Source organism: Gopherus flavomarginatus, chromosome 16 (genome assembly GCF_025201925.1).
Source record: "Gopherus flavomarginatus isolate rGopFla2 chromosome 16, rGopFla2.mat.asm, whole genome shotgun sequence".
In the NCBI taxonomy this organism is placed as follows: Eukaryota; Metazoa; Chordata; order Testudines; family Testudinidae; genus Gopherus; species Gopherus flavomarginatus.
The window spans coordinates 20,405,168-20,428,462 of record NC_066632.1 but is presented as its reverse complement, the minus strand read 5'-3'; the positions used below and the strand labels follow the sequence as shown (position 1 = coordinate 20,428,462).

The 23,295-nt window shown below is 43.2% G+C and overlaps 1 protein-coding gene across 2 annotated transcripts in view; it reads right to left on the bottom strand.

Annotated features, from left to right (window-relative positions):
- Window positions 1–6,333: 6,333 nt before the first annotated feature.
- Window positions 6,334–23,295, bottom strand: part of CBX5 (chromobox 5) — a 45,571-nt gene continuing 28,609 nt past the window's right edge. For both annotated transcript variants that reach the window (XM_050925999.1, XM_050925998.1), the window contains exons 2-5: window positions 14,142–14,320; window positions 12,541–12,727; window positions 7,370–7,467; window positions 6,334–6,592 (exon numbers count right to left, since the gene is read on the bottom strand). In XM_050925999.1, the coding sequence (XP_050781956.1) occupies window positions 6,349–6,592; window positions 7,370–7,467; window positions 12,541–12,727; window positions 14,142–14,278 (666 nt within the window). In that variant the 5' untranslated portion in view covers window positions 14,279–14,320 and the 3' untranslated portion in view covers window positions 6,334–6,348. The remainder of the gene's footprint in view (window positions 6,593–7,369; window positions 7,468–12,540; window positions 12,728–14,141; window positions 14,321–23,295) is intronic.

Sequence of the window (23,295 nt, the reverse complement as noted above, 5' to 3'; positions counted from 1 at the left end):
GGCAAGAAATTTCCTGTTAAACTGTACGTTCACCATAAATGTAAAAGAAGAAGTTACTCACTTTGTGCAGGAACAATGATTCTTTGAGATGTGTGTCCCTATGGGTGCTCCACTGGAGGTGCGCTTGCGTCCCTGCACTGCTGATCAGAGAACTTTGGTAGCAATGTCTATTGGGCCCACGTGTGTGCTGTTTCTCCTTGTGTTGGGCCATGAGGCTAGTCAGCATGCACAGGCTAACCTCCCTCAGTTCCTTCTCTACCATGGTCATTGACAAGAACTCTGAAGTAGAGGGCAGGGTGGATTATGGAGCACGCACAGGTGGATACATCTCAAATTATCATCATTACTGCACAGGTGAGAAAACTACAACTTCTTCTTCTTCAGGTAGCATCTCTATGAGTGTTCCACTGAAGGTCACTCCCGAGAAGTGCCCTTTCTGTAGGGCTGGAACTTCGGAGTCAGGTCAGTTACAGATGACAGTACTATGGAGCTGAAGGTGGCACTGGAGGATGAGTCCCCAGTGATCGCATAATGTTCTCCGAAAGCATGGACTGACACCCATGTAATATTATCTGATTAGAGTATAATAATGCAAATCATTGCTGCTGCCACCACTGTTATATAATTGCAACAAATCTTATACAAAGTGTAACGTATGGCCAGAAAGGGTTAAGCAGCTCGTAGGCTAAATGATCCAGAGCCAAACTCTAGAGCCATGTAGAAAAGTATGCGAATGGTAATTAGGGCCATTCCATGGTAGATAGGCTAGAGCTTTGAAATGCAAACCTATATTGTTAGAAATTAGAGGTGATACTAATTATATGTGTACTCGTATCTTGTTAGATGTTAGCCATGTAAACAGCTCAAAGAGAAATACTAACATTTAAATGAACTGTAAACATAGTGATATCACTGTATTCATCTCTCTTTGAAATGTATAGGAAATCCCCTGAGAATGGTGGAAAATGGGCAACTATGGTATCATAATCTGTGTAGCTAATTACCAGTGATGCTTTAAAGATCTACTTTAAAGGCTCCATAATTGCCTATTGTTCACCTAAGGACTCCGAGCTGCCAAAGAAGATCCGGAACCTGTACAAAAACCGTTTGTGTCCTGATCCTTTCTGTCTCAGATGTGCTCGATGCTTCATGAAGGGGAAGCTTAAGCCAGAAGGCCGAGATCTCCAGTCCTAATCTGGCTCACACTAAATATGCACATTGGACTATAACCTATGGACTAATTCTGAAAGAACTCTTTGCAAATAAAAAACTCACCATCTGTACTATGATTCTGATCTCAGAACTGTACTCATGTCTGTATGTACACTGATCTTTCAATCAATACTCATGCTTTCCTTTTTTAACAAATTTTAGTTTAGTTAATAAGAATTGAATGTAAGCGTATATTTGAGTAAGAGCTGAAATATTCATTAACCTGGGAGGTAATGTGTCCTATCTTTTGGGATTGGTAGAACTTTTTTATATGATGAATAAGATTTTCAGTAATCCTCATTATATTTGACTTGGGTGTCTGGGTGGAGGCTTGAGGCTGGGTTGCTTTAAGGGAACTGTGTTGTTGGCTTCTGGGTAACCAGTGAGGTATTATAGAAGCTGTTTTGCGCTGGCTTGGTAAATCTAAGTATTGGAATATCCACCAACTTTGGGGACTGTCTGCCCCTTTTTTTGCAGTTCACCTTAATTGAGTAACTTCAGCATGGCTCCCCAGGACTCCGGTCACAGCCCATGTCACATCTCTACAGATCTCTGAGATAAGAACATTCTTGAAAAAGGCAACAGATGAGATTGACCTTGTGGAATGTGTACAAGTGATATCTGAAGGCATCATACTGCGTACTTGGTAACATTGTCTGATGCAGTTCGAGACCCACTTGGAGAGTCTTTGGGCTGATACTGGTGAGCCCTTGGATCTGTCCGCAATGGAAAGGAAAAGCCTGAGAAACTTTCTGAAAGCTTTCCTCCTGCCCAGATAGAAGGCTAGGGCTCTCCTGCCATTTGGAGTGTGTAATTTAGCCTCCCTGTTGTCTTGATGAGGCTTGGGATAGAAGGTTGAAAGATGAAACAATTGGTTCATGCAAAACAGGGAGTTTACCTTAGGAATGAATTTTGGATGCAGCCTGAGCGTAACCTTGTCCTGAAAGAATACCATGAAGGGGGGGGATGTGCCAACAGAGCCACTATTTCTCCTATTCTCCTGGCCGAGGTAATTGCTATCAGGAAGGTTGTTGTCACTGACAGGTACGTAAGGGAACAGGTGTGTTCGAAGGGAGGCCTAGTCAGTCCTTTTATTAAATCCTATGTGGGAGTAGGAAGTTGAGGTTGTGGAAGAGGTTTACTATACCCTTGAGGATCCTTTGGTGATTGCGTGTGACAGCACTGAGTACCCCTCTACTGGATGGTGGAAGGCTGTTACCGCTGCTGGGTGGACTCAGAGAGAACTCAGACAGCTCTGATCTTTTTAGAGCCAAACCACAGTCTAAGATGTGTGGAATAGTCGCAGATGTTGGGGAGATTTGTTGTGAAGTATACCAGATCCAAAACCTGAACCATTTTTGGAGTTAAGTACCTCATGTTTAGGACTTTCTACTGTGTAATACCTCCTGCACATCATTCAAACAGGAGCTTTCTAGGTGTTTGAACCAAGGAGCCATGCCTTGAGGCGGAGAACCTCCAAGCTGCAGTGCAGGTCCTGGGAGAGGAGGTACAGAGTGACTGGGAGAGGGATCAGCAGGCATGTAACAGCCTGTGACAGGTAAGGGAACCAGGTGTGTCTCAGCCAAGTAGGAGTGATCAGAATGATGTGTGCTCTGTCTCTCTTTATTAAAAGCAGAACCTTCAAAAGGAGGAAAAGCATAAAGAAGGTCCTCATTCCAGGGGAGGAGGAGAGCATCACCTAGGGAGCGTCGTCCTATCCCTGCTCTGGAGCAGTAACATGGACATGTCTTGTACAGGTAAGTGGCAAACAAGTCTGTGGTCGGTGTTCCCACCGATTGAACAGATCGTGAAGTACTATTGGGTCTAGCTTTCACTTGTAGTCATGTGGGAGTCACATTACATCCATACTCGTCACAGAAATATTTGTTGTGATCTGAACATAGCATAATTAAGATATGTTTTATGTATGATTCATAGAGTCATAGATTCATAGACTCTAGGACTGGAAGGGACCTCGAGAGGTCATCGAGTCCAGTCCCCTGCCCTCATGGCAGGAGCAAATACTGTCTAGACCATCTCTGATAGACATTTATCTAACCTACTCTTAAATATCTCCAGAGATGGAGATTCCACAACCTCCCTAGGCAATTTATTCCAGTGTTTAACTACCCTGACAGTTAGGAACATTTTCCTAATGTCCAACCTAAATTTCTCTTGCTGCAGTTTAAGCCTATTGCTTCTTGTTCTATCATTAGAGGCTAAGGTGAACAAGTTTTCTCCCTCCTCCTGATGACACCCTTTTAGATACCTGAAAACTGCTATCATGTCCCCTCTCAGTCTTCTCTTTTCCAAACTAAATAAACCCAATTCTTTCAGCCTTCCTTCATAGGTCATGTTCTCAAGACCTTTAATCATTTTTGTTGCTCTTCTTTGGACCCTCTCCAATTTCTCCACATCTTTCTTGAAATGTGGTGCCCAGAACTGGACACAATACTCCAGTTGAGGCCTAACCAGCGCAGAGTAGAGTGGAAGAATGGGTCATGTGAGGCATCATTGAAAAGGTTATTATTATCTACTCAATATGTTTATCCAATTTGTATACATTGTGATTGACTCAAGTCAGTTGGGAACAACAGAGTAGTAGAAGGGAGATAAACTGGCCACTGGATAAGCAGTTTTCTGCTCCCTGAGTGACCAGAGCAGGGGCTGCTCCAGACTAATGAGAACACCTGACTCCAATTAACCTGCTAAGAGTCAGCTGAGGCTGTTAAGCCCCTGACTCTAATTAAGCCCCCTCTGATGATATAAAAGGGCTCACTCCAGTCAGGCCAAAGGGAGCCAGAGGAGAGGAAGTGCGTGCAAGAAACTGGGAGCAAGAGGTGTGCAAGAAGTTGAGAGTGAGTAGGCACACTGCTGGAGGACTGAGAAATACAAGCGTTATCAGACATCAGGAGGAAGGTCCAGTGGTGAGGACAAGGAAAGTGTTGGGAGGAGGCCATGGAGAAGTGGCCCAGGGAGTTGTAGCTGTCGTGCAACTGTACCAGGAGGCACTCTAGACAGCTGCAGTCCACATGGCCCTGGGCTGGAACCCGGAGTAGAGGGTGGGCCCGGGTTCCCCACAAAACCTCCCAACTCCTGATCAAACACAGGAGGAATTGACCTGGACTGTGGCCTCTACCAGAGGGGAAGATCTCTGGGCTGTTTCCCGACCCACAGAGTGAATCTGTGAGGCGAGCAAATCTGCCAATAAGTGCAGGACCCACCAAGGTAGAGGAGGAACTTTGTCACAACATGTATCATTTCTGTATCTGAAGTTAGGAATATTGACTATGTAACAATTACAACTGTGTGTGTACCTGGGGGAACGTCCACCAGATAGTAAGCAATCAGCCTGAATGAGCCATTTAAGGACAAAAGATCTTTGAAGATACTAATTTCTCACCTTCCTGAGAAGCTTCCTGGGATATTGCTTCAACATTGCAGGGTCATCTGATAATGTCACCTGGTACTGGACACTGCTGGTATTTTTCCAGTGGAAACAAAAGATTCCCACCTTATGTTAATTCTATTTAAGGCTGGGAGGTAAGGCAATCTGGATTCTTCTCCATTGCCTCCCTGTCCAAGAAGGAAGATTGCTAAAAACACCTGAAGGGAAAGGCAGGGACTGAGTCCACGCTGAGATACGGGTCCAGTCTGTAAAGAGAAATAACTGGAACGCTAAGCTACAGAAACTCTACAACCTGCCTAAAACAATATTTAGGGTGAAAAATTACGTTTTGTAACCTGTTTCTTGAGTGTATTAAGTTTGTCTGCGATAGGGACTGCCTCTTTGCAAGAGAGGAGCTTCCTGATGCCCGGTGAGCTGGGTACACCCCACTGGGCGAAGGGTCCCCCAGTGAGGGAAGAAATAGCAGGAAAAAAAATTAAAAGGTTTTTTTTTTAATTATTTTATTTTTAAAAGGGGAAAAATAAGAAAAGAGAAAAAAAACTACAACTAGAACGACAACTAAGAACTAGGACACTGACTAACTACAGAAATGCAAATAGAAGTAATGGTCATAATGGACTGTGAATAACTCCGTCTCTAGGCAGAGCAGTTGAAAAGGCACCGAGGGGGGTTAGCCCACGCAGCATAAGGAGAGACAGTTCATGTGCGGGCCTAAGGGACATTGCTACTGAAGCTCTCCAGCCACAGCGCAGGGACACAAGCACACCGACAGTGAAGCACCCGTAGGGACACTACTCGAAGAACTACTGAATAGTGCGAGCAACAGCTGCCCCGACCCCACCATCAAGTAAAACTGCCAGAGAAACTCAATTCATGTACTGGATTATAGCAAATGTCATTTCCTGCTCCCCACAATCACCTCCCACCCCAATCAGTGTAATGTTGTCTACTTTGGTCATGTTAAGAACAACATTAGTTTAGTATCCACCCCTCACCTGGGAGCTATCTGCCTCTCTCATCTACCAACATTTTGCCATCTTCATCTCATGAGATCACTTGCAGTTTTCACCTCTGTTCCATAAACATAGACCGTTTATATAGGATACTTTTATGCACAACTTTTTCCCTGAGTATCACCATTCCTACACCAGGCGTAATCTATGCTGTGCAACTGAGGTGGCAGGATGAGATCTGTCAAACACCATGTCAGGGGCTGACTCTACCTTAAGGAACACAACCCAGTGAGAAGGCATCCAAACTTGAAAGCCCACTTAATTATTAACTTCCCTAATTAAATCCATCTGCAGAACACAGCAATGTAACTCTTCTACTGACACCATCAGATCAGGATTAAACAAAGACTGTGAATGGCTAGCCAACTACAAAAGCAGTTTCTCCTCCCTTGGTGTTCACACCTCAACTGCTAGAAGAGGGCCTCACCCTCCCTGACTGAGCTAACCTCGTTATCTCCAGACTGATTCTTGCCTGCATATTTATACCTGCCTCTGGAAATGTCCATTACATGTGTCTGACGAAGGGGCATTCACTCATGAAAGCTTATGCTCCAATACGTCTGTTAGTCTATAAGGTGCCACAGGACTCTCTGTTGCTTTTTACAGATCCAGACTAACTCGGCTCCCCTCTGAAACTATCTTCTACCGATTTGAGCCAAAATGTAGAAGGGTAAAGGTGAATCAGGACAAGCCTGAACAGTCCAAGAGAACTCATCAGATATTATCCTGGCTCAAACCCCCAATGCTGGAATGGCAGCAAGAAAATCCCCTGGCTGAGCTCAGAGTAAATGTTTTAGAGGCAAAATTTTTGCTTTCCATTTGTAAAGACAATATCCCAGGACCAGAGGCCTCTGCAGATGTTGCCTTCACTCCTCGTTTGCAGCATCTGGCAAAAGCCTGACAAGATGACCAAGTTGCTGCCTTACACATTTCTTCATACAGCACGTGACTTTTCAGCCTACAATGTAGAAGTGTGCTCACTCTTAAGCTTTGATCGTTACATTCCTTTAGTACAACATCTTTAGCCACCTGGTAATACATGCATAAGTCGCTTTTTCACCATTAACTGGCAAGTACAGAACAAAGAGAACTGTTGGATTTCTATACGCACAAGAGCTTACCAGAAGATAGGCTCAATTAACAGCTGTAAGAACAACACTCAGTGCACGTCACTTTGTCCCTTCTCCTGCCTAGCAAAGCTGCAGGATTGCTGCACATGAAGCTCTCAGCTCTTTGTCTTTGCAGAGGGTGGGGGAGGGGACACTGGCTGTCTGCTGCGGGGGCCCAGTAAGATGCCAACCCAGCTGAGAAAAGCAAAGGAACCAACAGAGCCAAATGGGAATCTCTTTCAAAGGATTTCCTGTGTGCTGTCACGTGGGTGGGGGTGGCAGTGGGGGGAGCAGAGCTGGAAACTGCATAGTTGCTGGTTCCAGCAGGCAGCCTGAACTCTGTTGTGTTCTGGGACAGGGGAGCAAGCCCCAGAACCAGTGAACACCAGGTCAGTGGCACAGCAGAGGTAAAACCTAAGACAGGAGGGGCAAGCCTGAATGAGAGAGAATGAAGCCACACAAAAGAAAGTGGAGCTGCCTAGCTGCCCTAGTCCTGTTTACTACAGTGGCTCACTTGGGACCATTCCTTCCCTGGGCGTGTTAGAGGAGAGCACAGGCCAGAAAACCATCCAAGCTACTAATCTAAAAGGGGAGGGGGAGAGAGGAGGATGACACCCAAGACTTACCATTTCATTAAGAACATTAAATCTCCACAGGAGTCTGTGGCACCGATGATCTTTTCTGGCTCTAATCCTCTTTCAAAGCCCCTGGCAATATCGTTGCTCTGGCAAGGAGAGAATGGGTTGAAAAAAAAAATTATAATGATGTATATTATCTTTGGCCGTTTCTTTACATCCTGAAAATTTAGAACGAAGCAGGCTTAAAAGGGCACTGCTAACCCTCTGACATGTAGAAATATGGTGGGGTTATAAACAGGTGGGTTAACTTCTCCAAGTCATTATTTGGAATCTACAATTCAGGAGTCAATACAGTCAATAATAATGAACATGGAGAGAGGGGAAAACAAGGAAATCCATAAAGACAAGCCATCACTTTAGTGAAGTCAGTTTAAATATACAGCTGGTGAGAAGTTCTGGATTGATAACAGACATCCACAGAGGAGAGTTTGAATCTGTCCATGAGGTCTCTGGGCTGAGGCTGCCAACAATGGGACAATTGGTGCATTTTTACTGAGAGTTTGAGATGGGGCTTGTGAGCGCGGGAGAGAGGCGGGGGTGACGCAACTCCTTGCACATACCATCTAATGGCTGTTAGAGTGGCTTGACAGCTTTCAGTCACCACAGGCCATAATGTCTGGGGCGAGGTTTCTCTATTTCATTGCAGCAGCACACGGTATTCTCAGATACGCATGTTTGCTGCTTGCCATGTTGTACAACAGATGCTGTTATGCAGATCAAGAGGCAAACAAAGAGGCAGCCAGCTTGGCTTTGGATGCACTAAAAACATTTGCCAAATGAAAAAACATTCAGAGGGTAATGAGAGAATACAGACCCAAGCAAAAACTGGCTACTTCACTAGTGACCAGGAGACCCACTGGGGATGCACCAATTTCATGAATCAGTAAACAAATAAAATACAAAAAAAATCTAAGCTACTGCATCACAATTTGCACTGCAATTTGGAGACAACAGGTGTTTAGTTTTTATATTAGAGATAGGTCTAAACCAGGGATCGGCAACCTTTGGCACACAGCCTGCCAGGGTAAGCAACCTGGCGGGCCGGGCCGGTTTGTTTACCTGCTGCGTCTGCAGTTTCAGCCGATTGTGGCTCCCACTGGCTGCGGTTCATCGCTCCAGGCCAATGGGAGTGGCGGGAAGCGGCGGCCACCACATCCCTCAGCCCGCGCCGCGTGCCAAAGGTTGCCGATCCCTGGTCTATACCAAAAGTACAGACCTAAACACTGTACAACTTGGTCTGGAAGAGAACTTTGTGGATGGAACACATCACTATCTTCAGCTGCAATACTACAGTGTTGGAACTAATCAGCAACCAAACAACTGCCTTTGAGAACAATGGGGGTTGGACACTTTTGAAAGCCTTTCCACTTCATTTAGGTGCCTAAACAGGAGCTGGACACATTCAAAATATATGTTTGACACCACTCAGTGGTGCTCAGCACTTTCTAAAAATCTAACCCTAAACATTTTGTGGTATATTTGGTTAAAACAGGGAAGTCTTATCAATGACAGCTCAGCTACTAGATCTAGCCGACATGCAGAGAGAAGAGGAACATTTTGGGGGTAAACAAAGATGTGTACCTCAAGGACGTTTTACTGCAGGTGCCACACAAGAGATCACATGGTCTAAGGCAGTGGTTCTCAAACTTTTGTACTGGGACCCCTTTCACACAGCAAGCCTCTGAGTGCGACCCCCCCTTTATAAATTAAAAACACTTTTTTATATATCTACCCCCATTATATATCCTGGAGGCTGACAGCTCATGAATCCCCGTGTAATAACCTTACAACCCCAAGGGGTCTCGATCCCCAGTTTGAGAACCCCTGGTCTAAGGGGCACAGCTTAAAAAACAAATCATATTTCTGTTTGAAATAGCGGCCCTATTATTATTACATGCAATAACCAAGATTACCATCGCTGAAAGATTAGAGGGGAAAAAATTTCCCAAGAGTATATTTTGTGCATTTCATAACACTTTGTGTATCATCAGTTTCTCCTATAATTACCCAGCTTCCTCTTTTGTCTTTTACACAAGAAAGGAGAGGAAAAACAAACATTTTTTAGAAAGTGTGAATAAACCACAGAAATTGGCAAGAGACTTGGGGATAGGTGCATTATCTCAAACGACACCTCTACCCCAATATATCACAACCCAATATAACACGAATTTGGATATAATGCAGTAAAGCAGTGTTCCGGATGGTGGGGATCAAAGCAAGTTCGATATAACGCAGTTTCACCTATAACACGGTAAGATTTTTTGGCTCCCGAGGACAGCGTTATATCGAGGTAGAGGTGTACTTTCAATTCTTTTTTTAAATTATATAGATTTCAAAACAATGTCCCTTGTAACAATGATTAAGAACTATCTGCTATTCCTTTTTTGCCCCCAGAAGATGTACGCAAGTCTCCAGCCTTTTAATGTTCGATCATGGACTATCAAGGCTGATGTAACACAGCAGGGGAGATTCCAGCTTCAGATACATGGCAATTGCCATGAAAAGTACTGGCGGGTGCAAGCACGGCATGGATTTTTAAGACCCATTCTAGTATGTGCTGATATTTGCATCATCTCTATGGGAACCTGTGCCAGGCTAGAACATTGGAATCAGAAGACACGATGCTTCAGCTAAGCTGCAGAAATCAAAACTGCTCATTTTATTGGTGGAAAGCTTTAGTTCCAAACTTTAAATAGGATACAAAATGGGTTATAAAACTGTAATCCCTACACACTAAGGGTAACCGTCTGGATATGAAATATATGACCTTATTACCCCTTATGATTTCATTACCAGCAGACAGTAGCAATGCGGGTTTGAATCTCCAATGACTTAGCCATAACTTTGTACAGACACAGCTGTAAAGGGCAGGGCATTTTTTCAAATAAGGTTGTAAAAAAGGCAACGAGAAGATAGATCTGCAGGAGATTTTCTTCAGGAACGGAAAATCTGAGACATAAAATGTTGCTCAATGGTTTCTCATTTATAGAACATTCCATATATTAGTCTCTTCCACAAAGATGGGCTTTAATAACCCACCTTCTCACGCTTTGTGCACTGGACAGTGAATTCTGCACATCTGGGAAACTTATTTTATTTTTTTTTAAGGGAGTCAACTTTTTTATTTTATACTTCAGCCAACAAGGCCCCCTTGCCCTCATCATAATTGAGTATCAAGGTGCTTGCAGTGCCAGTAATTTAAGCAACAGGCTTCATTACCTCCAGCATCCTGTCTGGATTTCCTACACTTCAAAGCCATGTCTGAGGATTTACTTTCAATGCCCCATTGGCTTTTAATGGTGGTTAAAAGTCTGTGCAGTACTTTGAAACACAGAGCTCCTGTTCTAAGAGAAAGCACTATGTTTCTGCAGCTCTGTTGTATTTCTTGATTTCCTTTCCTCTCTTGACCATGAAAGGTCCACCCCACCACCTTTGCAGTCTGGGTAAGGAGGGCTACATGATACTCTCTCTATAGCTGCTTGACCTTCCCCCGTTTCCCTGGCATTACTGTCCATCAGCCTATACTGTAGTTCTGGCCTCCAGAGTTTGAAAATTAAACGGCTGGGTTTCATTAAATATTTGCTAACAGATTAAAAAGGCCTGTCAGTCTTTCATAATCTTCACATCTATGAATAGCGCTTTGCCTCAACAAGCCTAAGCCCATGACCTCCATAAAACTTACTCTGGTTTCCCAGGTCTACTTTAAAGGTACAAAGTTCTGGAGTGGTATCTGGTCACATTGAAATCAATGGGAGTTTTGCCATTGATTGCAAAGAGGCCAGGATTTCACCTCTGACCTTTGAAGCCCCTTACTAGCTAGACCCATCTTGGAAAATGTATTTCCCTCAGTGATGTGTCATGGCAGTTATTGGCTGGCAGAGATGACAGAGTCCATGGCCAAACGCTCAGGAGCCAGAGCTGTTACAGCGGAGATCTGTACAACACCCAGCTGTGGGTGTCAGGAGGAGACAATGTCTTGCCAACTGCACAAAGAGATGCATCTTTCAAGAGATGCTTCAACAACTCTCCAAATGGAAGAGCAGAAGTGACCAGCAGCATTCCAGTGGGAGACAGCAATCAATAACGAAAGCAAGGGAAGGCAGAGGAGATGGGTTCTACTTTGCACAGAAGGTGCTGGGAATCCTAACTATGCCAGACCTTCTAGATATTCAAATTTATTTGGGTTCAAGATAGTTAACGTAGCCTCTTAGTCTAGATGCAATAAATCAACCACTGAGCGCTCTCCTGTTGACTCCGGTACTCCACTAGGGCGAGAGGCGCAGGCGGAGTCAATGGGAGAGCATTAGCTGTCGACTTACCGCAGTGAAGACATCGTGGTAAGTAGATCTAAGTACGTCGACCTCAGCTATGTTATTCACGTAGCTGAAGTTGCGTAACTTAAATCGATCCCTCCCACGGTGTAGACTAGGCCATAGTCACTGCACACAGTACAATAAATAAATACAAATTTTAAATTGACACTACAACAAACAGATAGAAATGTAAAAAAAACCCCAAGATTAATTTTTCCCTAAAATCTGCTCCTAGATATGGCAGTGAATGAATGCTTGAGAAACATTTATGAGCAGCGAGAGCATGCATTTTACTGATGCATCCTCTCCAGAGCCCCAAATAATTGCTGCAGACTGGGACATACAGGAAAGCCTCTTGCTTTAGGCACGTATTGTTTTAAGGCAAGTTCTACTTTAAAACACTTTAGTTTATGTCAAGCTTAAATCAGCATTTAAGGTCTCTTTCTTCATTCAAACAATAAACTATTTCTTGTGTCCTAGCTTACAACCGTTTACTCTTTGTTTGTTTATTAATCTTTATTATATTTAAGACCCTAATTATTTTTAGTGATTCCATTTTTTGGAGTCAGAGGCAGCATTTAGAGTTCATCCTGTTCTAGTGCAGCTTTCCTGAAAGTGCTACAAAGCTGGCAGACTGAAGCACACCCAAACTGAGGTGTTGCTCTATGCCAGTTTGTCTAACAGAATACACCCTCTTAACAATTTTGTTTTTAAAATTCTCTCATGTAATTTTTAGGAGGACGCAGGTAGTAGACGGTTTCCACCAGCACAGATCAATATATTCTGTGCAGAACAGGACTAGAAGCTTGTGGCAGAATGGTCTGAAGGAAAATCCTGCAAGCTCACCTCCCTCTTCTTTTTGGTTTTGATGTCCTCGGCGCTGTTGGAGAGGCTGGATTTCCTCTTTGTGCTTTCAGATTTCTCTCTTGATTTGTTGTTCTCACCCTCCTTCATTTTTTTATATTTTTTCATAAACTCAGAAATCAGCTCGGGGCAGTCCAGATTCTTCTCGGGTTCCCAAGTGTTGTGTTCCCTGCCATGGAAGAGATGGGCAACAACAATCAAAACAGAGGCGGACAAGTTTTAATGCTGCCATCCAAAGATCACAGACATTAACCTACTCTAAGGCAAAGAAAGTTAGTTGTTAGCAAAGGTTTTAAGCTGGGTTCCCCATTTCCTTTGGGAGCCCAGACACCTGCAGTATCAACACTTTAGACCACTGGTCTCCAAAGTGGGGTGTGCGCACCCCAGGGGGTGTGCAAGAGGATCCTTCGGGGTGCGCGGCAGGAGGAGTGCCACCAGAGCAGCGCCACTTCGCGCCCCTCACCTTCGGCAGTTGGGCCGGGAGTCTGAGCAGCTTTTTTTTTTTTTTTTTTTTTTGCTTCGACAGTTCAGCCAGGAGCAAGGGCTGCATGCTCAAAATTTTTTTACTGATGGGGTGCACGATCAAAAAAGTTTGGAGACCACTGCTTTAGACACCCTTGCACTTCATGAACACAGACTGCCATGTTGCTAAATGACTCATAAGGTGAGAGTTTCAAAATGAAGCATAATCTCAGACTAACAGGAGACAGAGAATGCATTTGATTATTCTAGAATCACCTGGAAGTCTGCAGAGCTCTTCCCTGCAGTGGTAATGGAGGACATTATCTTGAGTGCAGACACATGGATAAACCAGGTTTGACTAAACAAGGTTCTACCAGATTTTCTTTGCAAATAAGTACTTCCCAATCCCTCCCCCCAGGACTTTCCTTTCTGATCATCTATGTTAAATATCCTGCTCTCCCAGTATAAAGCAGTGTGCATCCATTTAAACATCCCATGCCAACATATAAACCTTGCACATTTTCAGTCATGGCTGTGCTTCATGGTTGACTACTAGATTCCCCAGAGGTCTGGCCAAAAGCCATGACAAACACAGAGGACACACAACCTGCAAAAAGTTTCCCCATTGATGCAGATTAAGAGGAAGTTAAGGGGGAGATTTTTTTTGAAGGCATTTGAAGTATCCCTCTTCTAAACAGCCATTTACCCAAGCTGCAGTTAATAGCATCTCCACAATAAGTCTAGACAATAACTGCTCAGGTGCATCTTCACCCGCGAGTCAGTCACTGGTGCTCAAGTGAGGAGGAAGACTATAGACGAGAGTGCTGGTGAACAACTCAAGTGGAACTACCAACTCCATGAAGTGAGAGAGGGAACGCAGAAGCCAAAGGGAAAGTAACTTTTGCCAGTGTTTCCCAACCCACTTACGATCCCAGGCCCTCTCCTCGTGACCCACTCATTTAAATGGATGCACGCCACTCTTATCTGGAGTGAAGAAGGCAAGCTCCACCCATGAAGGTGTTTAGGAAAGCTTGAATGAGGGCAGCGAAGGTCAAATTTGAAGCACTGCCTGGAGCGCTGCTAAAGAAGATAGCCCAAGTCAGAAGGAAAGTTGGACTTACTCAGAGAATCCTTTCCACTTGAGAAGATACTCCACTTGACCCTTCACAACACGCCTGTCTAGCACCTTCTCCACAACATACTCCTCCTCATCTTCAGAGGACGAACTATCTGCTGTCCTCTTGGTTTTCTTTCCCATAGCGCAGGAAGTTCCACCTAATGCACCAAGGCCACCCAATTCCTGCAAATCGGAAGTGAAATGTTGTTAATTGTTGGCACTGATGCAGGCCTCAGCACTGCTCCCAGCCAAGGTATCACCCACCCATTTGGGACCCTCTAAGATTTCTCCAACTCTTTGTCACTAAAGCGCCAATCCTGCAGAAAGATCCATGGGCAGAGCTCACTGTAGGATCAGAGCTCAAAAGGCCACTATAAACCGAAGGGGAAGAATGAGCATGAACAAGACTGTGGGCCTGTCATTTAAGGACTTGACAAAGTGACTTTGTCCAGAATTGCAAGATTCTTGAAGCGAGTTGGTATTTCCAGTTGAGCTGTTGATCATAGCTAAACTGACCCATTTTAATCTGCAGAAGACCTGTCTACCCTGGGCTGGATGCAGAGTTCAGTAAATAAATATATTCTGTGGATCTGGCCAGCAGGAATGCCCCATCTAAAACTACAAATACAACCATGTCTGGGGACCCAGTTACAACAATGGGGCCCTACCTACGCGAGGGACATTTTTATAGAAATTCTGAACACCAGTCCAGCATCACAAGGGTTAGCAATGTTGGAAACCACAGCATGAATGAGAAAGCATTATCATATAGTGTTAAATGCCAGTGGTCTGTCTACATTAGGGCTTCCAGCAGCAGTGGAGCTGAAAGTTCGCAATGGTGGGATTTTTTTTTCTAAAACAGTTTCCTCCACGTAGAGAGGGCTTGACTGTTCTTGAACCAATGCTACAACCATCGCCTTTACAGATACCAATGGATATAACCGCTTTATCCTCATCAGAAGGCAAGTATTATCCCTGTTTTACAGAGGAGAGAAAACGAGGCTCAGAGTTTGAAATCATGACTATGTTAAAAGACTAGACCACATCAACCTATATTGAAAGATCCAGATGCAATTTAATTAGGTTGCATCCTGATGTAAGGGAAACAATTGGACTGGGGTAACACATACAGGACCTTAAACTGTAAGCCTCAGTTTCTCCTCTCTGCAAACCAGGGATAATACTTAGCTATCTCCCAAGAGAGTAGTGAAGTTAAATCAAAAGTGTTTGAGATCTTTAAATGAAAACTGCTATGCAAGTATTATTAAAAGAGCTGAACAGATATCATCACTTTCCAAAACATATATGGATCAGAAACAAGGAAAAGTTCAGTCCCAAACTACAATTCAAGTGATTGAGAAACAAAAACGTGCTCTTTCAACCTTGACTATCACTTTACTACTGTGACACTATTGAGCTGTAGCCATTAAAGGCTGAGACAACAGTTAAAGTTTTGTCAATGTTAGATATAAAATGGCATTTTTCCAGGAATTTATAACTTGGCAATTAAAACCATTCCACACTGAAACAGGGGGTTATGAGGTTTCGGTCCCAGAGACAAAAATTAATAAAGGCGGGGGAATCAATTACACCATTTGAGGTACAAGAGTGAAAAAAGTTGTTATAGCAGATTTGTGCTCCTATAACTTACTCTGCTTCCAGTTTAACAAGTCTAACAAATTATTAGTGCATAAACCTTGTGTGGTCCAGCTGCACTGGGTATTAAGTTTTATTTTATTCTTAAATTACAGATCCCTTGTAATATAAAACTCGGCCATTGTACATATACAGAACAGTCATTGCTGCACGTGGCATAACTAATTAGAAAAAGGGTCCCAGTTTAAAATGTTGACTTTTCAACAGTATTTCTTAGTTCACAGGCTTACCAAACTGGGAACCTTTCCAGGCACCGAGGTAAATACATATTTTTATAACCTCAGTTGTTGTTTCTTTTAAAGAGGAATTCAACAACCCACACGCCTCAACAGGCAGCATGTGATTTAGACAGAAACCAGGAAATTCCAAGTTAAAGCAGACTCCCAGTTCTTAACTTGGAATTTCCTGGCTTGTGTCAGTTTAGGCCACACAGCTAACGTTCATTAAACAGTTCTGCGTTTAGTCCTATGAAGCACTAGTAGACCATACTTCTGGCCCAGGAGTGGATGAATAGGCTGCCTGAGGGCAGAAAAAGCAAATGGACAGAGCCTGAAACAAGCCAATCACCAACAGACCCAATTTAATTGCATATTTCAGTGAACCTGGGAGCATGAACAGGAATCCTAACCTGGTTGCTGCATCAACAGAACTGCTAAGTAAAATGCAGAATCTTTATTGATGGTGATGCATGATCCACAATGAACCGCATTTTCTTCTCAGACCTCAACGGGCGTTTGCTGAGCCTTTTTACTTGTAAAACTGAGCATATCAGCTCATGTTCCAGACACACACAAAGACTCATTTCCATACAGTCTGTTTTCAGCGTAGAACAACACTTTAAAAGCATTTTTAATGGTGTGATGCCCCATTCACACAGCTCACTGTACATGTTTTAAAACACTAAGGACTTTTCTACACTTAAAAATGTTACAGCGACACAGCTACAGTGTAAGCAATCCATCTCCCTGAGATGTGGTTGCTAGGCTGATGTAAAAGAATTCTTCCGTCAACCTAGTGATATCTACAAAAGGACTTAGGGTATGGCTACATTTGGAATTTCAAAGCGCTGCCCCAGCAGCGCTGCGGGAGCGCTGCCGCGGCAGCGCTTTGAAGTGTGAGTGTAGTCAGAGCGGCAGCGCTGGGAGAGAGCTCTCCCAGCGCTGCACGTAAACCACATCCCTTATGGGTGTAGCGTGCAGCGCTGGGAGCCGTGCTCCCAGCGCTGCTGCCCTGATTACACTGACGCTTTACAGCGCTGTACCTTGCAGCACTCAGGGGGTGTTTTTTCACACCCCAGTTGCAGCGCTGTAAAGTGTGAGTGTAGCCAAGGCCTTAGGTTGTCTTAACAACGCCACTCAGGGGTGTGGATTTTCCACACCCCTCACCGATGTAGTTAAACCAAACTAATTTTCTAGTGTAGACCAGGCCTACTTCTATACACAAGGAAGTTCCAACACAAAGACAGAGCCTCGGACTAACTACTTTCACACATCAAAGTCTGGCCTTTCCTGGAGAGAACGGGAGGTGGGGGTAGAAAGAGAAGACTTAGGGCTTGTCTACACTTGAAACGCTTCAAGTGCAGACACTACTTATGTTGATGGGAGGAGCTCTCCACTCAGTGTAGGTAATTCACCTCTCTCAGAGGCAGCAGCTAGGTCAATGGAAGAATGTTTGTGTCAACCTAGCACTGTCTATACAGGGACTTGGTTGGCTTAACATCCCTGAGTGACATAGTTTTCTAGTTTAGGCCAGGCCTTCTTCTTTAACTTGCTTTACTTTAACTGCAACTAAACTGCTCTAGAAACAATCCCTCTCCCAGGGTTATTCAAAAGCATGATGATTTAATTAAGGGTTACAGCTCTGTACCGGTGCACCTGCACCACTGTAGGTACTTCGGTGAACACACTACTACACCGAGAGAGCTTCTCCTGTCCACGTAGTTATCCACCTCTACGATAGGCAGTAGCTATGTCAATGGAGAAGCCCTCTTGTCAACATAGTGCTGTCTACACTGAGGGTTAGGGTGGTATAACTAGGTTGCTCAGCAGTGTGGATTTTTTCACACCCCTGAGCAATGTAGCTATACCAATGTAAGTTTCTAGACCAGCCCTCAGTGTGTCCAGGTGGTAACGGTATGTGGTTACGGTCCTACACACACCTTAACTACCCTCTCTGCTGCAGCCTATAGTCATGTGTAACATCTGTTGTTTTGTCATATTATCATTTGGCTGAGGCATGTTAGCTAGCTGGTAAGCAGCCTGCTGCTCACCCCCACCTCAGCGTTAGCATGTGCTGCAGTCTGAGAGCTCAATTCTGCAGAGTATCAAGCATCACAGAGTTAAAGGTGCTCTCAGCTCCTTGCAAGATAAGGCTCAGAAGAGAGTGCATATACTAACTCCTTGAAAGAGATCACGTCTCTAGTGTTACCTGCCTGAAAACATAAGAATGGCCCTACTGAGCCAGATCAAAGGTCCATCTAGCCCAGGATCCTGTCATCTGACAGTGGCCAGTGCCAGGTGCCCCAGAGGGAGTGAACAGAACAGGGAATCACCAAGTGATCCATCCCCTGTTGCTCATTCCCATCTTCTGGCAAACAGAGGCTAGGGACACCATTCCTGCCCATCCTGGCTAATAACCATTGATGGACTTGTCCTCCATGAACATATCTAGTTCTTTTTTGAACCCTTTTATGGTCTTGGCCTTCACAATATCCTCTGGCAAAGAGTTCCACAGGTTGACTGCGCATTATATGAAGAAATACTTCCTTTTGTTTCTTTTAAACCTGCTGCCTATTAATTTCATTTGGTGAACCCTAGTTCAGAATCTCATAAAGTTTGGAGATTACATGCTTTCAACATCTCATTTTAATCCAGAATGTGAAGAACCACAAAATTACCAGATTCAATGCAGTTTGATTTTAAAACAAGTCACTGTAGAAGCTTTAAGGAAACCTATCTGTTATTACAGGCAAAACCTATTTAAGATACGCTTTGCTATTATATTACAAAACTATGTGACAAAAACGTATGTTAGAGTATTAAGAGGAAACAAATCTTTACTCATACTTTAAAAGAACAAAGGGGAAGAGGAAAAAAATGCCATAAAGTATAGTTGGTTGCGCTGTGATATCATGGTAATGGGCATCCTGTACATACCTAAGAGTGGGTAATGTATTAAGTTAATAACTTTGTGAAATCACATGTACAAGACCATCCACTAAGGTCTCCCTGCTAAAATGCAACTGCTCCAATTTCAAAACCACTTCACATCCAGTGTCTACCCAATGTGCTGAGCTCTTTTGAAAATCTGGCCATTTATCTTCATGTCTTAACAGGAGCTCTAAGCTCTTTTCCACGTCAGACTCGGTTTCTTATAAACATTATAAAATAGGAATGGGGGCTCAAGACACAACTGTCAACTCCAGATGCAACTCAGACCAGAGAGAGAGAGACCGACAAACAACTAGTGGGATTTTCACAGAATATCAGGGTTGGAAGGGACCTCAGGAGGTCATCTAGCCCAACCCCCTGCTCAAAGCAGGACCAATCCCCAGACAGATTTTTGCCCCAGATTCCTAAATGGCCCCCTCAAGGATTGAACTCTCAACCTTGGGTTTAGCAGGCCAATGCCCAAACCACTGACCTATCCCTCCCCTCTTCCCTTGTATATGTCTACAACAGCTGGACATCTTGTGAACTAGCACAACCACCTTTCAATTTTGGAGTCTTAAGTACTGCTACTAGAGAATCCATTGACAGTCTTTTTCTAAAGGCAGACATCTCTAATCTTCCTGGAAGAGAGGAAGATGGACAAAATTAAACATTTGGAAACCTGTACAAGTTTTATGGAAGCCTATATGGCATCTTTTATTACAAGCAATACAGGGACAGTATTTACAATACTTTTGTAATACACCACTACCCCAATATAACGTGATCCGATATAACACAAATTTGGATATAACGCAGTAAAACAGTGCTCAAGGGGAGGGGGGGGCAGGGCTACACACTCCAGTGGATCAAAGCAAGTTCGATATAACAGTTTCACCTATAACACGGTAAGATTTTTTAGATCCTGAGGACAGCGTTATATCGAGGCAGAAGTGTACTGCAAAATAAACTAGTTAAAAAAAAAAGTGTTTGTAACACAAAGCTAAAGGTTGAGAGTATCCAAAACAAAATATGCATTTCCTATGCCACTGCTGCCTAACAAGTTTGGTTAAGTTGTTTCTGGTAGCACCCACAAAGTGCTAGATGCTGCACAAACACAAAACATGATATGGTCCTTGTAAGGACTTCAAAGCACGTAATAATCCTTGAGCATCCCAATATTTCCAGGATGGAAGTGATAATTATCCTGATAAATCACTCAACCTCCAAAAAACCCTACACTTGTCACTTCTAGAAGTGGGAAAAAAATCTAGTTCTCTCCACACATTACATGCTGGAAATGGCATTCAGAATCTTGATCTGACAAAATCATGTTCAGCAAGCATAGTTCATAGCTCCTAGTTGAATTGAGGCAGAATTTAGTTAAGAAAACCATTCAAGACTAGGTCATTGCAGAACCTCAAACGATTTTCAAGGAGAATCTGTTAACATGTTAAAATTCTAGTGAAGACAAAGCAGCTGTAGTTTTAACAGATTAGCTGGTCAAGGTAATCCCTAGGGATCACAGCTAACAACATAGATCTTGTCTGGATGCGTATCTGTGTAGACTGTAAACTCTTGGGGCACAGACCTTTCTTCTTACGCTATATAAAGCACGTAGTATATTTTGGACATAATAAAGGAATCTTTGCTAACTAGCTGCAGTTTGAAAAAGCATTAAATACCACATGTTCCTTAACCCATGATCATTAAAGAGTTGCATATTTAGAGAACCGGGACTTGTCATAATCATTCATAGATTCCAAGGCCAAAAGGGAATATTGTGATCATCTGGTCTGACCTCCTGTATAACACAAGCTATAGAACTTTCTCCAAAATAATTCATAGAGCAGATCATTTAGAAAAACATCCAGTCTGGATTTTAAAAAGGTCATGATGGAGAATCCACCACAACCCTTGGTAAGTTGTTCCAATGGTTAATTATTCTCGTTGTTAAAAATGTTATGCATTAATTCCAGTCTGAATTTGTCTAGCTTCAACTTCCAATCATTAGATAGTGTTGTACCTTTTTCTGCTATACTGAAGAGCCTGTTATTAATTAGTTGTTCGCCATGTAGGTAATTACAGATTGTAATCAAGTCACCCATAACCTTCTCATTGTTAAGCTAAGTAGACTGAGCTCCTTGAGGCAGGTTTTCTAGTCCTTTAAATCATTCTTTTGGCTCTTCTCTGATCCCCCTCAATTTTATCAACATCCTTCTTGAATTGTGGACACTAGAACTGGATACTATATTCCAGAAGTGGTTGCTCCAAAGCCAAATACAGAGGTAATATGACCTAACCACCCCTACTTAAGATTCTCCTGTTTATACATCCATGGACCTATTTAGGCATTTCTGGCATCACACTGGGAGCTTGTGTTCAGCTGCTTATCCACTATGCCCCCCAAAAGCAAGTGATCCATGCCCTGTGACCCAATCCCAGCCTCTGGCAAACAGAGGCTAGGGACACCATTCCTTCTCGTAATACAAGAACAAGGGGCCACCAAATGAAATTTATAGGTAGCAGATTTAAAACTAGCACAAGAAAGTATTTTTTCACACAACACACTGTCAACCTCTGGAACTCCTTGCTAGAGGGTGTTGTGAAGGCCAATACTATAACGGAGTTCAAAAGAAAGCTAGATAGATTCATGGAAGATAGGCCCACCAATGGCTATTAGCCAGGATGGGCAGAAATGGTGTCCCTAGTCTCTGTTTGCAAGAAGCTGGGATTGGGTGACAAGGCATGGATCACTCGATGATAACCTGTCTGTTCATTCCCTTTGGGGCACGTGCCATTGGCCACTGTCAGAGGACAGGATACTGGACTTGATGGACCTTTGGTCTGACCCAGTATGGCCGTTCTTATGTTCTTAAGTCTTTTTCAGTGTCACTGCTTCCCAGTATACACTCCCCCATTGCGTAAGTATGGTCTATGTTCTTTGTTCAAAGATTTACATTTAGCCATATTAAAATGCACATCGTTTGCTTGCACCCAGCTTACCCAGCAACCCAGATTGCTCTGTATCAGTGATCTGTCCTCTTCATTGTTTACCTTCCCCCTATTTTTGTGTCATCTGCAAACTTTTATCAGTGACTATTTTATGTTTTCTTCCAGGTCATTAACAGAAATGTTACATAGGGTAGGGCCAAGAACCAATTCCTGTGGGACCCAGATAGAAACACATTCTGACCAGGAACCCCTTGGTGCCAACTGGCAGAGAGTATACGGAGTCCATGGGGGTTTTTAGGGATCCCCAGGGTCTCTTATCTACATAATAGTTAGCCAAAGGAGGGCATGTAAGGTCTCTACTGAGAGCCCATAGCCTGCTGGTCATCATAATCACTTTGAGATGTATGTAAGGATATTATTTAAAAAGTTATGTATCTACATTGAAAACTGTGTTCTTAAGATACATAAGGTAAGACAAGCCACTAGAAGATGATAAACAGGAATTGTTCAGGCAAGGGGCGGTAGACATTTATCTCCCTGGCTGGTAACTGTAAGTTTATTTACATATAAGCCACCAGCTAATCAAGACAGCAAAGTTGACAAGAGATCAAAATCTACAGGAGGGAACACACAGGAGGAAGGTGTCCTGTTGATGTCAAACATTAAATAACTAGTTTGGTACAACAGGAGAATGCAAGGAGACACACAGGATCCTTCTCTAGGGAGACAAGTTGAGAGTGTGACTTGTTTCATGAAAAAAGGTTTAGGGCCCACCTGGCTGAAAAACACCATTGAACAATACTACAAGACATGACAGAGTCCAGAGGAATTCCCCAGACTCCATTTTGTACAAATTGTTTGTACATTATTTATTATAGTAGTGTGTTGTTGGACCAAGAAAATGTCTGTTAAATTACAATACACCTCTACTTCGATATAACGCTGTCGTCGGGAGCCAAAAAATCTTACTGCGCTATAGGTGAAACCGCGTTATATTGAACTTGATTTGATTTGCTGGAGCGCACAGCCCCGCCCCTCCGGAGCCCTGCTTTACCACGTTATATTCAAATCCGTGTTATATTGGGTGACGTTATAACGGGGTAGAGGTGTAGTTCAAAAAAGGCTGGAAATTGTAATGGGTTTATTAAAAGAAATTTAAAATTAACTTGTAAAGCATATATTAAAATTTAACATGAGCAATTTACAGCCAACCATTTGTTTATCTAAATGTAACTCATAAATATGTCATGTAACAGTTTTACCCTAGTTTTACTTAAACAATCGTATGTGTGTAATATTATATTTGCAAGAACTTGTTGCAAGAGTCAAAGCCAATACACACAGTTATGATCATTGTATGTCACTTTACAAATGAAATGAAATTAAAATAAAACAAAC